The sequence below is a fragment of the Panulirus ornatus genome, chromosome 16, assembly GCF_036320965.1.
Source record: "Panulirus ornatus isolate Po-2019 chromosome 16, ASM3632096v1, whole genome shotgun sequence".
NCBI lineage: Eukaryota > Metazoa > Arthropoda > Malacostraca > Decapoda > Palinuridae > Panulirus > Panulirus ornatus.
The window spans coordinates 8625087-8641580 of record NC_092239.1 but is presented as its reverse complement, the minus strand read 5'-3'; the positions used below and the strand labels follow the sequence as shown (position 1 = coordinate 8641580).

General features: G+C 42.1%; 1 protein-coding gene across 4 annotated transcripts in view; it reads left to right on the top strand.

Annotated features, from left to right (window-relative positions):
- Positions 1–16494, top strand: part of wake (wide awake) — a 744672-nt gene that overhangs the window by 602982 nt on the left and 125196 nt on the right. For all 4 annotated transcript variants that reach the window (XM_071671228.1, XM_071671230.1, XM_071671229.1 and 1 more), the window contains one exon: positions 11231–11448. In XM_071671228.1, the coding sequence (XP_071527329.1) occupies positions 11231–11448 (218 nt within the window). The remainder of the gene's footprint in view (positions 1–11230; positions 11449–16494) is intronic.

Sequence of the window (16494 nt, the reverse complement as noted above, 5' to 3'; positions counted from 1 at the left end):
CTTCCGTGATACTTAGCTTCTAGGGCGCTTGCCTGGGTGGAAATTTGCGATCTGAACAATTGAACCTCACGAACACCCAGCTTCCATGTTACACAACTTATAGAACACACAGTAACCATCGTGATCAGTTTCCATAAGGCTTTACGGTGAAGTGAAGGTTCTGCATATATATATATATATATATATATATATATATATATATATATATATATATATATATATATATATATATATATATAGAATGTATATATATTGTCGAGGCTTGTCTTAACGAGAAGTATCGTGGCGGGAACATGGCCTGACGTGTTAATTTGAAACACAAGCTCGTGCATGCCTAGGGGGAGTGTTGTGGTCACGTAATGTAACACGCTCTGGTAGTGTTGTTGTTTGGTTGTAAAACGGCCACAGTATGTGAGGTGTAACACAGCGACATGATATTGCTAAACAAAACAAGAAACCCAAGTTGAATAGACTGGAGACTTTGTTTTGTCTACTGTGATTCCCCAGTGTGACTTGTTAGGTCGACCTTGAATTTCCAGCGTGACTTACTAGTGTCTAGTGTGACCCTTGCTAAGCTGAGTACGATGGAGCAGTTCCCTGGAGCACCAGTAGAAGACATGAACCTCCTCCAGGCGCACTGGTGGTGACTTTCTCATTCATTACGTATACGAGAGATCTTTGGAGGAGTTCAACTGATGGAGGACGAGGAAGAGAGCTCAAAACTGAGGTTGTAGAATTTTACTGATTGTAAAAGTTTGTGCTCAGCAGACAACCGAGTTGTGCTATGATCTGCTTAGGTCTCTGTGTTTGGTTCTGTTTTCATCAGATCTGGGGATCTAGTATGAAGCAGGGTGAAGAAAAAGGCTGCAGTGTACTGCAGACTTATCAGTAGAGGCCTACAGTATGCAGCAGACTCATCACTGGTAGGCTGAAGTGTGTAGCAGACTCATCAGTGGGAAGCTACAGTGTGCAGGAGATCTGTCAGTGAGGCAGTGCTGTCTTGAAGAACTGAGAGTGGAGCTGCGTGTAGATCAGACCACTAAGTTATATTTGGCTACAGTATCCAGCAGAACTGTGTGTGGAGCTACGCTGAATATGGGCCATCAGTGAAAAAAAAAAAAAAAAAAAAAAAAAATATATATATATATATATATATATATATATATATATATATATATATATATATATATGTATATATATATAGTCACCTCAGCCACCACCCTGCTCAGGCACCACCCTAATAGGGGAAGATCGACAAAAGAACTGCAATAAAATGAAGGAGTCTGAGAGGGTGACTCAGAAAAGAAACTTGATACTGAATACATTAGACGGAACTTGATGGTGATGTGTGCCTTAAGGGGACCTGGTGTGTTCAGTGTCTGTGAATGGAAAGAAAACGTAGAGTGCCCAGTGCTTCAGATATTTACGAGGCGAATCCAGTAAAACTGGTGTTGTGGAGAAATGAGTTCGTAATCATAGGGGGAGCAAAGTGTAGGGTCCTTTAGGAAAGTAGTATTCGTTGCAACTTGATGGTTTAAAATGCGGCGAAGGTTGCCCGAAGGAGACAGCGTAAGGTAGCCAAGTGTGTGAAGCAGAACTACACAGAATGATAACATGAGAGGAAGACGACTGAAACAGATGCCCTAAGGAGGAGATGCCAAGTACGAGGGGGAATGAACAAGGAAGGAGACTCGAGACGGATGTAGTATCGCAAGAAGAATTCGTTGAGAAAGTAAACGAGGGGGAACTGTGAGTGGGTGTGGACTGGTGCACAGTTCGCAGTCACGGACTGTATATCGATGAAATGACTTGAAAAGGTTGAGGAAGGTGTGGTGTGAAGCCGAGGATGTGGTTGAAGGTCATCACAGGTAATACACACACACACACACACACACACACACACACACACACCACGAATCGATATAACACATGATACATGGTATTATCCTACTCCTAATTAATGGCATATAACAATGCAACTTTTTCTAAAGTTGCTTTTGCTGAAGCTTTTCTAAGCACTGAAGAATTCTCCTTGTTAGGCAAAACCAGATGGACACCTGGGATAACACCCGCCTCATGTGTACAAACAGTTTAACCACGTATCAACAAAACACATCTGATTCACCCACACCATCTTAGAAACCAAGACTAATCCCCGATCACTTTGCAGCGACACTTGAACCCGCCAGATCTCGGGTACATGACAGTAGAGATAAGATAACCCATGAGTCAGGAAATCATTTTTGTTGCTGACAGTGAGGATTATTTGTAGATCCATGGTTACGAAGTTGTTGGCCCATGGTTAGGGAGTTACTGGTCGTTGGTAAAGGACTCGACCTGTTCACATTCGAGTCCAAAAGACCGCTAGGACGTTTGCATGCAGCAACAGGTTAGGTGAATCGAGTACTCTGGGAAAATGTTACTCGCCACAGAGCTGCTTGACTGGAACTCAGACTCGGAATATGATCTAGGCTAGATCTTGCTCGGTCTTTCCCAGTCTCTAGACTACTCAGCTCTTTGTCCTTGGCAAACGTAACTCAGGATATAACATTATTGCCAATGCTACGTCTGTTGTTTATATAACTCTGCCTGATGTCCCAGTGTTGCAAACTTAAATACTGTCAGTCAGCATGGTTCTCATTAAATGATGCATGGAAAAATTGTGGCTTCCATACAGCTTACACATGACACGTGAAGATATATACATAAGAATGTTCTTTCTGTACAAAATAAGTAAAAGAAACCACGACATACATTCTTTGCACTAGTGGAAAAATTCAGAGAGCACTCACCTGGCCAGGGTGTACTACGCTAGTTTAAAGTTACGTTTAATATAAAAGTGTGTGTGTAATAAATTGCATAAGCATTGCTGGGAAGTATTAGTAAAAAGTATACCATACTCCTCAAAACGTAAACACAAGAGATACATCATACTATACACATGAAAAATACTGCTAGACCTTGTGGTAGGAACTAGATGAACAATGTTGATTTTTTTCGTGGAATGACAGACCAGATAGATTGTGCAAATTGAATCTGGTGAACAAGAGTATGGATGCCATAGAAAACGTTAGAGAAAATGACATGGATGCCATGGGGTCCTCTTGTGTTTATAACCTACTGGACCACTCGCACTGTACCTGCTGTACCACGAACACCTGGGTAAGAACTCATGGACTTTCTCAAAAACACCAGGACAGCTGCTTCCAAGTTTCGCAAGACTAGTCATATTCCATATGACTAATGGACAACTCAAGCAGGAAACACTTCTGTACGCCAACTCCTCACAAAGGCTTGGGAAACTGAAAATATTCTTTCCTTTGGTTTTCCCAGCTAGAACTATGTCTCGCAATTCCTTAAGATTACATTTACGTTTTAGGTTCCGTATTTCTATTTGTTTATCAGTAAAAGCCTACTTCAGCTCTGCATCGCTATTAGCTCTACATAATGAATGATTTTGTTCTAAAGTGATGGTGTTGTGTTTAGGTAAGACATGACAGTTGCGAAGCGTGAATTTGAGCGTTATATTCTATTGGACGATATTAAACCAAGCAACTGTAGTTAGGGTTATATACGGGATTAGTTAATGTAAAAACGGGTAATGCATTTGTAGGAAATTAACCGATTTTTAAAAACTTCAGCCGAAATCATAGTAAACATATACCAGCTATGAATTTTGTTGCCGTAGGGATAACTGGCCACTCCCTGTGCCGTCAATGCGGTACTCAAATACAGTTGTGACTGGTACGTTTCGACTAGAATATTGACAATAAGATAAATCATGACTGCCAGGAAAGAGGTTAGGTGAGATATTTATTGATTTTATTGCGCACTTTTACATCAGTTATCCCCACATTTTTACTGATTTACTGACATAATATTCAAATTCATGCTTGTAAATGTTATCATATTATGTTAAAATTAGATGAACACTGCCAAAGGAAATCACTCGATATCCCAAAATATTATGCGGAGCTAAACCAAACTTTCCTTTTATTTCTTTTTTTTTCGATTCATGTTAGACATATCAAGGCTGCATGATCAGGCCGCATCTTCATTGCCCATTTACTGGATTCAGGCATGTGTGACAGTTTCTTGATTCGAATAGAATGAAAACCAATACGCGCATTGCGGACTTCATGACTACATTGATGAAATTACTTATTCATTGATTTGATAGTTATGTGGAACAGGACGTTTTTAGGATGCATGGAAAATGTGTTATCCTCTTTCTTATGGTGGAACACTGCTTAGAGGTAGGATCTTTTGGTGTTGGTTCTGTGACCGCGGGAGTAATTTCACCCTCCCAGTTACGTGGGTCAGGTGCACCCACCTCATCTTTCCCATCAAACGTCCTAGGCTACCTATCTCACCTTTCCCATCACACAGTCCAAACCACCCACCTCACCCTCCCCATTGCATGGCCCAGGCCCCTCACCTCACCCTCCTTATCACAGGGGACAGACTGCCCACCCCATCACACGGCCTGGGCCACCCATCTCATGAGACGGGCGTCTTTGGTAACAATATTGTCAGGCACAAGGGAGGTTCTTTGGCTACTGTGGCTCCGTCCAGTCCCAAAAGACGTGGTCACGCTCCAGGCCAGGTCCTGGAAAATCCTGGCCAGTTCCTCACACTGGCTCTCCCCTCGGGCTCCTCCCTTTTAATATCATTTAAAATCTTACCTTTAATGTTATTTTTCTCTCTGTTTTCCAGTTCATTAGCTGTACCTTCAGTCAGTTTATTTTATAAGCAGATACAACTAAATTATTATTCATTTATATTTTTTGTATATATATCACAACAGGTTTCTAAGACTTTACTTTCCAGTATGAAGGTTTTCATATATATATATATATATATATATATATATATATATATATATATATATATATATATATATATATATATATATATGTATGTATGTATATATTTCTGTACATATAAATTTGTGTATATGTGTTAAAGTGCCATGTTTTCAGAGTTTGCCATTTTTTACGTATGTTAATGCTATTTTGTACCACCTTTTTTTTTTATTACTGTGTCACCAGTCTACGATTTACTTCACTAGTGATTGTCTTACTAACCCTTGACGCCACCACACCTGTGGGCGCTCCCGCCTTCACTAACAATCCTCATTTCCTTGACGTCACCCTGGCAGACGGTCTCTCCGACTCCGTTTCCATCGGCCCTCCATGCAGGAAGCATCGATAAGATTGTTCAGGAAAGAGTGTTGGGTTGCCGTTGGGATTCACCCACCTTACCTTATCTCACCTGGGACTGTGGCAGCCCAAGACCCGTGTCTCCAGGCTTGCATGCCTTGCTACTATACTACATTCATGCATCCCTGTTCCCCTTGGAGCTGGAGTTGATGCTTCGTAATCCAAAGTACATTTCAGGACACTATCACATGCGCGCCCCCTAGGCAACATAATACAGGACTGTTCCAGAGAGACCTGAATAAATCTGAATTTTGTTAACGGTATAACAGTAGAGACGTGCAGCAAGAAATAAAGTTGAGTAATACATAAAGTCAGAGTTTTTTATGACAGCTTTAGTACATTTCAAGGTTCTGTCGAAGTGCGTGACAAAAGTGCATCACAAACCTTTCCTGTTGTGACTGTGATAACGGATTTCAATTCTACATCGTTGTTGCTATTGCAGCTTTAAAGGAATTCGTACAAAACCAAGATCAACAATTGCATAACTGATGAAATCCAGCATCTTAGTCACACTCACAAAGGTTAATGATGGAATGTTGACACGCACTAGGATACATTTAAGGAAAGTTTGGATGTTATACGTGACACACACAGTGAAATGTATTAAAGTTCTTGATAAGACCTCAAGTTTATTAACATTATTGAACTTCGCTAATTTTGCTGCAGGTTTAATTCTTAAATGTTTATCGAATTCAATATTTTTTCAGATCTTTTTAGAACATAGATTCAGTTTATTTTCCTTTCGTTCGTTGGACGAAAATAAACTTTTCGAATACCCCAGCCAAACGATCCTGGAGTAAATACCCAGACTGATTTTTGCCCCCTAATGATTGAGTAAGAAAAATGAAAACGAAATTTGCCGTGATCTTTTTTTATTCTTACAACACAAACTGTTGGGCAGCGAATACCTCAAGGCGGCGAGTGGCGGTAATCCTTTACTCTGGTTGACCTGTTTATGCTAAACTGACTGAATTGAATGCTCCTACCCGCAGTTCTGCAGTGAGACGCCATCCCACTCGAGAAGGAGGTAAGGTTAGTTTTAGTTCGGCTTAGTAAAGCATACAGGACACAGTCCGAGCACTGCTACTCCGCGCGGAAAAGGCAAACGCTACCCAACAGAAGCCTAGTTCGGATTTCGAATAAATTCCAGGCTATTTGCAAGAGCCTCTATTGTGTCCCCTAGAGTCCTCAAATGGAGAATATATATATATATATATATATATATTGATGTAGATACAGTGATGTTGTAGTAAGTATCTGTCATAATACGCCTGGAGTATATCCCGCAGGACGACATTCCACTCCCCTTGTATCTTATCTATTTCCCCTGGCGCCACACCTCACACCGGGACATACCCTGTATCAGGACTTACCTCTGTAATGCATATACAGTACTTTGGTATCTTGCTTGTTTTATCGCAGTTTCAACGCTTTGCTCAGCCTTCAGTACTGTATATTGTGCTCTGTACTGTACATAGCGTCGCTTGGAGTCTCTTGTCTTGTGTTCCTTTGAGAGTCATCTAATGTGTACAGGTAATTATTGGTCTTGGTAATACTTTCATTATTTCCTTGCACTTGTATCGTTTGTCTTATTTATTTGTAATACTTGCGAAACTTTCTTTGTTTCTTTTTCATCTACTGATCAAACTTGAGATGTATCGCGGTAGCATGAGCCCACTAACCATAAGGTATTGTCAGTGCGAAAGGTGTTACAGTACTTGAGATACCCCTCTCAGTATACCTTTCCATTTTCTCTTGCCATCGTTTTCTTTGTTGAGCCAACTTAAGTTGGCATGGTAGACGGTAAGAGTTTGTGTCGTAATTGTATTTTAGGAATGCTCTTCTCCTCATCAACTTGTTTGAATTAGTGAATGATTCAGGTGCATCACTTTTATTTCATATATTTCTTATATTATAATCAATCTCGGAGTAAAGAAGATAATGGGGATCATCGCCAGAATCTTGGCTGGGTCCGTAAGGCTGTCGCGCTAGCATCAGTATAATTCCTGTCTTCTCATATTTTTCTATGCATCTTTGCTCCTTGAATACCCAACCATTCGAAATAAATGTTTTTATTTTCTTATTTGACTAGAAAAAAAGAGGAAATCGCGAAAGCGGTGATTCTTGAAACAGCGAACTGATCGCTAGTCCTGATGACGTCATTAGGAAAACGCAGTATTTAAGTAGAACTCGTCAGCATTTATGGACACCATTCAATACCGTAATGACTAGAAATCTGCAGGCTGTGTGGATCTGATTTTCCAGAAAATTCTGTAATTCAACCACATCATCATAATCCACATAGGCGTATTAGATGATAACACCATTTTGATTTTTTGATTTTTTTCATTTGGTAGTGTCACAGAACAAAGAACATTGATTTCTCATCAGAAAATAGAAGAGTGATATATATATATATATATATATATATATATATATATATATATATATATATATATATATATATATATCATCATCGCGTTGTGCGCAGCTTTACACACACAAGGAGTGGACCCAAATGGGTATAGAAGAACCTTAGATAATAGATTCTAATAACTGTTAAGAAGCAGTACAGAAACTAATTTTATCACTGCTAGATAATGTTAGAGAAGATATATATCATCATGTGGTAAAAGTCGGCATGACTGGCCCATACATTTCCTGACGTGCTGACATGACCATGCAACACATTTTCAGAATTGGACCAGGTATATATACTTGTTAAAGCCTATGAATACATTATCTCCGTATGGAAAAAGTAATATATATATATATATATATATATATATATATATATATATATATATATATATATATATATATATATATAATCATTATCCATGGCGGAAGACTTGCACTGAGACAGCGAATCAAACTCGTTTCATATTTAGAAATCATCCTGGCAAATGTATATTGTCGAAACTAAAGCTTACCAGGAAATATGATAAAAACAGAAAAACAATCTGCAAACATTTGTTGTGGAATGGTGAAAGGCTCCAGAGCCAGACCTTTGCAATATACCATACGAATGATAACTTTCCACACGTCATATTTTTTTTAATCAAACTCGGAAAAAGTAGATCGATCAAAAAGATTTGAATATATATTGAAAATATGGTAGTATCTATCTTTAATAACGATGAGTTCTTTGTGTTGAGGAATGATACCTCATCCATGTTGTTTGTGAATGCAAGATGCAGTATATATATATATATATATATATATATATATATATATATATATATATATATATATATATATATATATATATATATAAATTATGATTAAATTTGTAAATTAATTAACTTGGTCATGTTATTGGGTTGTTATAACGTTAATGCTATGGTCAATTAACTAAGGCTGCCAGAAGATATGCATGAAATGTAACGTCGTGCTCAGAGGGCTTTATAAACCTCCAACAATGATGATGAACCGTGTACTTGGGGGCGTCAGTGACCTGTCAGCATCTTCTCTTCATCGAGTTTTGTGACTTGAAATAGAAAACCTGTGTCTGAGTGAGCGATATACACACACAGTAGCACTTGATTCGTGTAATGACGCCCAGTTGATTTACTGTTTAAGAAATTAGTTTTATCATCCAGTACAGAGTGCCATTTCATGCCTTCTTTATTTGAGTCATCCCTCTCCCCCGTTTGGTGCTTTATGTTAACATGGTCAAGGTAATACGGGAAATTTACTTGGTGATTAAAAATTTTCATTATGGTATAGAGCGCTCGGGGAAAAGTGCCGCTCAGATTTAGTTACATGATGAAAACGTGAGATAGATTTTGATGAATATCATAAACCTCCCGTGTAAAAACATGCATTTTCTTCATCACGTGAAGTTTCGTAGCTCTCTCTCTCTCTCTCTCTCTCTCTCTCTCTCTCTCTCTCTCTCTCTCTCTCTCTCTCTCTCTCTCTCTCTCTCTCTCTCTCTCGAATTTCCCTAAGCTCTCTCGTTGCTAGATAACTCTAAGACTTTTGAGAAGACATTCCTTTTAATGTAAGAGCTTCGCCGAGTGTCTGTCAGCACAGGCCGCTTCTTCTGTTTTCTGACCGTTGAAGTCGGCGATGATCCCCATTGCAGTAGATTACTCTGATATATATATATTTTTTTTTTAGCTGTGAAATGGAAAACAACTGTAGATTTTATTAACAGTAATCGGCAGTCATTCAAATCTTTTCTATCTTCTGTTTACGCTCCTGAAAAAATTGATGTTGCATGACTTAGGCATTACATATATCTAAATATATATATACATATATATATATATATATATATATATATATATATATATATATATATATATATATATATATATATATATATATTAATGTTCCTTGTTGTTTTCCTCCGTAGACCCAAGTTGCTACAGATATACAGTACTCCTGTATTATCCTCTCCAACTGTAATTACTGTTATTTTTAGCCTCAGCTCAAAGATACAGACTCTGGAAAGTATTTAGATAAAGTACTTCTCTACTGGTATGAAATAGTTGTTACTTCTGATAGACAAATAGAAGTGTGACTGTGTACACTATAGCTGATGATGATCTACCTATCTATATTGTTGGTACTCACAGTGAAGTAAGTGTCTGTCACTGTTTGCTCTTGAATTAGTATCTGTTAGATAACTGTTGATAATAAGTATTAATAGCTTTATCGTTTACCGTTTAGACTTAATCAGGATAGCTAGATCATTTATTGATCGTTACACTTGTGATAGGACAGGTGTTAGGTAGGGGTTTATTTAGTATCATTATGAAGATGTATTGGAAGAATTTAGAATGTCTATGAACGGTCTCAAAGCATCGCCAGCACCCAACGATATTATGGCCTTGACTCGAATTACAAAATAGAGGTTTTGTTAACGGATCTCACGGAATTAAGACCTTTTCAGATTGTCCTTTATAGCATTTTATTCTTCGGTTTCCCTGTAACTCAGTGTTACACGAGTTACATCTCAGGGCTTAGGGTAAAGTCAAAGGGTTCTGACGGTGCTTATGAAAGATGGTAGGATCATAATATACACGCCACAGCCACCAACTCGGCTCCTTTTCCTGTCGCCTCGTATTACACCCTGGCCACAACCAGACAACATATGATTCCTTCCTCCTCCTTCTCCACAACAGTTCTCTGATACTCACTCTCTAGTCTCGCAGTAAAACCGGAGAGAACCCGATTACTTCACCTCCCTCACATCTAACACCGGCATGACTGCAATAGCGAGGTTGGTATTTCTTATGTACCTTGTACGAAGCACAGATGCCTAGCCATGTGTGACATCTTGGACACCACAAACACCTGCTCTTCAGTACGCCATTTGTTCGAATGACCACCCACACACACACACACACACACACACACACACACACACACACACACACACACACACACACACACTATATATATATATATATATATATATATATATATATATATATATATATATATATATATATATATATATATATTACAGTATTCATCTTTTTGTGTGCCTCAATATTCGTACATCTGCATTTCGGTCTTTCTGTCTGTTTCCTACTGTGTTATATTTATCGCCTTATCAGCACGCACGCACACACACACACACACACACACACACACACACACACACACACACACACACACACACACACACACACATGTAGTCACATGATCGTAGATTTAGCCTTAGAATTCTCTATCACAGAAGAGCTGGGTAAGATATCATATTTACTGGTAATTACTTTCACCTAAAGTTCTCATCACAGTAACTTCTTTTTAATCCCACGTAGCCACAGAAATCCTAAGAATTATCTCATTTTATTTCCACCTTTTAAAGATCATCTTTAGCCACTTTGTGTACTGCTGACCCGTGGTCTTTGCCTTGATCATATACCTCTAGGTTAGTGTAGTAGGATGACAGGGAAGAGGCGAGAGTGTGGAAGGAAGTAAATGTCCCCGTGTGGCTGAACTATTGACCAGTTCAATATAATGACCTTGTGTTCCCCCTCCCCTCCCTGCAGTAAGAACGGGGCGCCCCCCCTCAGGCGGGCGGCCAGCATCGACTCCCTCGTCGACAACAACGCCAGCAACAACAACAACAATAACAACAACAACACGAACAAGCCGTCGGTCCTGAGCGTGACTAAGTCTAATGGTCACCTGAGGTCCTACCTGCCCGTCTCCCCGGCCCTCTACAAGCGACCTAGCTTCAAGTTCGACAAGGGAACAGCACCTACAGGTAAGTCGAAAAGTTCCCTCTGTATTTCATGTCCTCCTCCTCCTCCTCCTCTTCTCGAGGCTGGCTGACTGGACTTTTGGTACTTCCTACTGTTGGCAGGCGAGCACCTCTCTCCAGCCTTCCAGTGTTCTCCTCAATACAATAGACTTACGTTGCTATGATAAGAGGCGAGTTGAGGGCGAGCGTATGTGTCGGCTCCGTGGTAGACACACCCTACTCTCCAAGAACAATGTCACACAGACACCGTTCGACTAACTCTTGCGATGCGGGTCGTGAATATTGCCATTTTTTAACGATGACTCTCCTGGTGGAGACCGACTATCAATGGATCATTATCACAAGAGAGTAGGTGGTGGTCCCCTCCTCACGTCCGCTGTTGTCGTGTCCAGGTCTTACTGTAAACTGCACGACGCTGGCTGACTCAACTGTGGCACAGAGATCTCCTGTACCTGATAGACCATGGGGCTAAATGCTTCCAACCCGACTCCGTTCGGCCGAACATATTTTGATAATGATTGTAGACATCAGGATCTGATAAAGCCAATGAAATGCACAGGATCACATTTTCCTTCAAATCTATTATCAATTATTATTATTATTATTATTGTTATTATTATTATTATTATTATTATTGTTATTATTATCATGATTATTGTTATTATTATTATTACAATTATCATTATCATTATTGTTATTATTATGTCTTTGCTCTTTGGATATTAACTTATCACTGACTCGTCCATATCACACTCTACCTTCACCCCACCTTCTTGTTGACCTCACCCTTCAGTTGTACCCATCCTCATGTGGCCCATAGCCTCTGGTTGACCTCAGTTTATCCTTGACCCCAGCCTCTTTATGACGACCGCTTTGATTAACCTTCTCATTGACCCCAGCACCTTGTTGACCCCAGACCCTTTTTGATTCCACGTTCGTGTTGAGCCTAATCTCTTGCTGACCCTAATCCTTAGTTGACCCCACCCCTCTTATTAACCCCACCCTCTTTTTGACCCCACTCTCTGCTTGACCCCACATATAGTAAACTCACTCTATGGATATATGGTCCATGAGGGAGGGGTACAAGGAATGGAGAATGGGGTAGGAGTAAGTAATAGCCTGGAAGGGCTTGCAAAAGAACACGACACTAAAAGAACATCATCGCATGAAGAACTATAGAAAAGATCTCAGAGCAGTAATGTGTGCTGACCAGAACAACATCAGATGTCTCTTCAAAACAGAGGGGTCGGCAAGGTTTTAAGGACTTCAAGACCAAAGAGATAGGTCTCGACCCGATTTTTGCCACAGATACTCCCCCCAACTAGAACACCGTCGTGTTCTAACCTTAGCTTTCAAGGCGGACGAAATGATTGAGTTATTAGATGCGCAGAGATCTTTCACAACCCCGAATGGACAAAGTCAGGGAACTTAATCGCTTAGGAGTGACCAAAAGCACTGAGGTTGTAATCTCTTTCGCACAGACGGGAGAAATCATGATTCATACGATCTGGAACATAAGTTTCCTAGTGTGTACTTGAAAACTGTCCTTGATTCAGCACGACAGGCGTGAAGGACTGTATATCACTGCATCCTAAATTGTTCATTGCAATAGGATTCAGTAAGAGAAAACGATTAAAAAACATCCGGGCGTCAGGAGATGTTCCAGTATATTATTATTTACAGCCACTGAGAACGCAAAAGATCATTGAATGGAAGATGTTCTTAAAGGGGCATGAACGACTACCATATTTGCGAGACCAGTCGGGAGAGGGGAGGTGAGGTGGGGTGGGGTATGTAGATAATGGAGGCAGGTGAGGGGCGAGAGAGGTCTTTACTCCCGGCGAGGGGACGTATATGAGAAGCAAGGTAAGCTGCAAACACGAGGGAGCAGCAAGCTCATGTTCCTCGATCAGAGGCAGGTTGTTTCTTTATACTTGCCGCTACTGCTGCTGCTGCTGCTGGATGGATTGTGTAATGTGTGTGGCCGCCGCCACCACCGCCAGCATGTAGAAAGCAGGAGTCATGCCGTGGAGTCAGTGGACTCCTCTCTCTCTCTCTCTCTCTCTCTCTCTCTCTCTCTCTCTCTCTCTCTCTCTCTCTCTCTCTCTCTCTCTCTCTCTCCTCTATGTTCATAAAAGGCTAGATAAGCCGATAGCATGACGCTCTTCGTTATTGGGTTATCGATGCTTCGATCAACGGTAATTGGGCGCCGATATGATGCTTAACGTATTACCAATTTGTGCGGCTCAATATTTCGTGACGGTGATGATGCGTCCGAGATGAGAGAGATGAGGTGATGAGGCCATGTTTCTCTGCGCCTACTGTGATGACGGCCCCCTCACGTCATTCAACACAGTTGCCATAAAAAGAAAAAAAAGAGTATGATATTCTTGGTAGACTGAGACGGTTCTCACATAACTCTCGTCCGCGTTTATGACGGAGAATGAATTCTGACCGAACTAGATTCAGGGAAGACAGAATTGAGACCGCGTGATAACCTCACGCTTGTGGTGGAAGAGTTCTGGTGTCGTGTTGAACCTCTTCTAAAGGTCCACCTCATACGCACTTAGTTGTTTACTCAGGAATGTTTCTCTTTCATGATTTGGTCTGTTCAGTAATCCTGTCCTGCCCTGACAGCAGCACTGTCTTTTCATGTACGTGTTTGTCGGCTTTGTTATTCATACCTTCTCAATCTTTTTCATAACGATAATCAAACTTTACACTGCCCTCGGCCTCATCATTTTTCCTATCGCCGATGGTTCCCCCTTTACCTCCGCTTCCCTCCCTGAAGCCCTCCCTCCCCACCCACCCTTGTGTGGCACAGACTGCCAGGGGTCAGCATGAGCGGCCCGGGGTGGCCGACAGCAGCAGGCCACTGTGGCCGCCCCGCTCGCCTGACACAGTCACGCGCCGTCTTCCTCCTGCCAAGGGCCCTCACCTCCCATACCTCCGCGCTTCATTCATGTCTTCGCTTGACTCATGTGTTTAATGAAGATCTAAAACACTCTACATCATAACACGGCATGACTGCTAATCAGTAGGGAGCCAGGGAACAACTGCACACGCCAGAGAGCACCAACAGTAAGGTGGTGGAGCAGTCATACCCTGTGGCCATTCAGGTACACCGGAGCTTGACCTGGCCGCCATGGTAATATCCACACTGCGAACCTATCTCTGCCCCTCCAATGTGGGCTCCATGAGGCTCGTCCTACTCTACATCAACTTCATCTACGCTGTCGTAGTGGTGTCAGCGGTCATCGTGATCGGCCTCAGGTACCGCCAGAGTCTGCCACCCCCAGAGAAAGAGGTGGAGATGTTTTACGACACTGTGTACTGAGGCGCGCCACCGTGGACGAGGCTCGGGGGTGACGGTATACAATATATACAAGTGGGAAACAAGATCGGACGACTCTGCTGAGTTACGTATATGAGGTCGCATAGCCAGCCAAGGGACAGAATCATAAAACCCATACGTGCAGCAGGAACCTCTCCGTCTGTCGCATAATTCATTGTACGACATGGAGAGTAACCTCACCCCAGCGCTTCTCTTCCAGTAGGGAAGAACTTAGTCGTTACTAATAGAGGTCAACTCGCCACCGTCACATCATCATGTCTATCGCACCGCCGCCCTCAAGCGAGACCACAGCGACGATGGAGCCCCGCAGAGGACAGTCGCTGCTACAGTTGGAGTTTACTCCGCCGTCGGGACTGTGCAACGAGCTCTTGCTCTTGGTGGTTCTACTCCTGAGCTTCGTGTTGTGTGTGGCCACTATGTGGAGCCTCACTTACACCGCCATCGCCCTCATTCTCAGCTCACCCTCCGAACCCTCACACCCAGTCGTCACCTGGACGCCCTACTGATGATGAAGCCTCCCTCTCTCTCCCTCCTTCCCTCCCTTCTGCTGCCTCTCTGCCCAGCTTCCGTAGAGTGGTTAATACCCACCTGCCATGACGATATTTCGGATCCTGTACAGCAGATGAGTCTTGGTGCCACACTAATGGTGAGTCCTTGTACTGTATTCAGGGAGTCCTTGCACCGTACTGAGGGTGAGTTTTGTGTTGCGTTGGCTTACGGTAAATCCTTGTCATGTGTTCTTTACGAGTCTTCGAATCCTGATTGTGAATCCTGATGTTGTATCGGAGAGTCCTGGTATGCTTATGGTGTTCTCTGGTATTGTAGTGTTAGCGAGATCTGGTGTTGGATGTTAGCGAGTCCTGGTGTTATGTTGTTAGCGAGTCCTGGTGTTATGTTGATAGCGAGTCTTGGTGTGTGTTATGTTGTTGTCAGGAACATACGTTGTGTTGATGTAGAGTCCAGCCACCGTGTTGATGTAGAGTCCAGACACCGTGTTGATGTAGAGTCCAGACACCGTGTTGATGTAGAGTCCAGACGTCGCGTTGATGTAGAGTCCAGGTATTTTCACAATGATGAAGGCGGGACGTGAGGCCGCATAGTAAATAAAGTCACTGTGGGAGAGAGTGAGTGAGGGTGGGTGTGCGCGCGTCCCGCCTCCTGTGGAGACCATGTGTCGGTTGTACGCCTGGTGTGTGTGGGTTATAGGTCCGCATGCTGCGTCACACAACCTGGTGTGTGAGATGATAAGTCCACATGCTACGTCACACAGCCTGGTGTGTAAGATGATAAGCCCACATGCTGCGTCACACAGCCTGGTGTGTGAGATGATAAGTCCACATGCTGCGTCACACAGCCTGGTGTGTGAGATGATAAGTCCACATGCTACGTCACACAGCATGATGTGTAAGATGCTAAGTCCACATGCTACGTCACACAGCCTGGTGTGTGAGATGATAAGTCCACATGCTGCATCACACAGCCTGGTGTGTGAGATGATAAGTCCACATGCTACGTCAGGTGTGTAAGCATCACAGTGTTGCTGATCTGCGGCCAGGTTTGCCCCCAGCTTAGATAGAGAGTATGGTATCGTCCCTCAGGAGAGAGACGATGTTGTTGGTGACTGAGTAATGGTGGTAAAAGTTCCAGGTTTGTAGTTTGACGATGGAGAGGCATGATGCAGGTATAACCTGGCG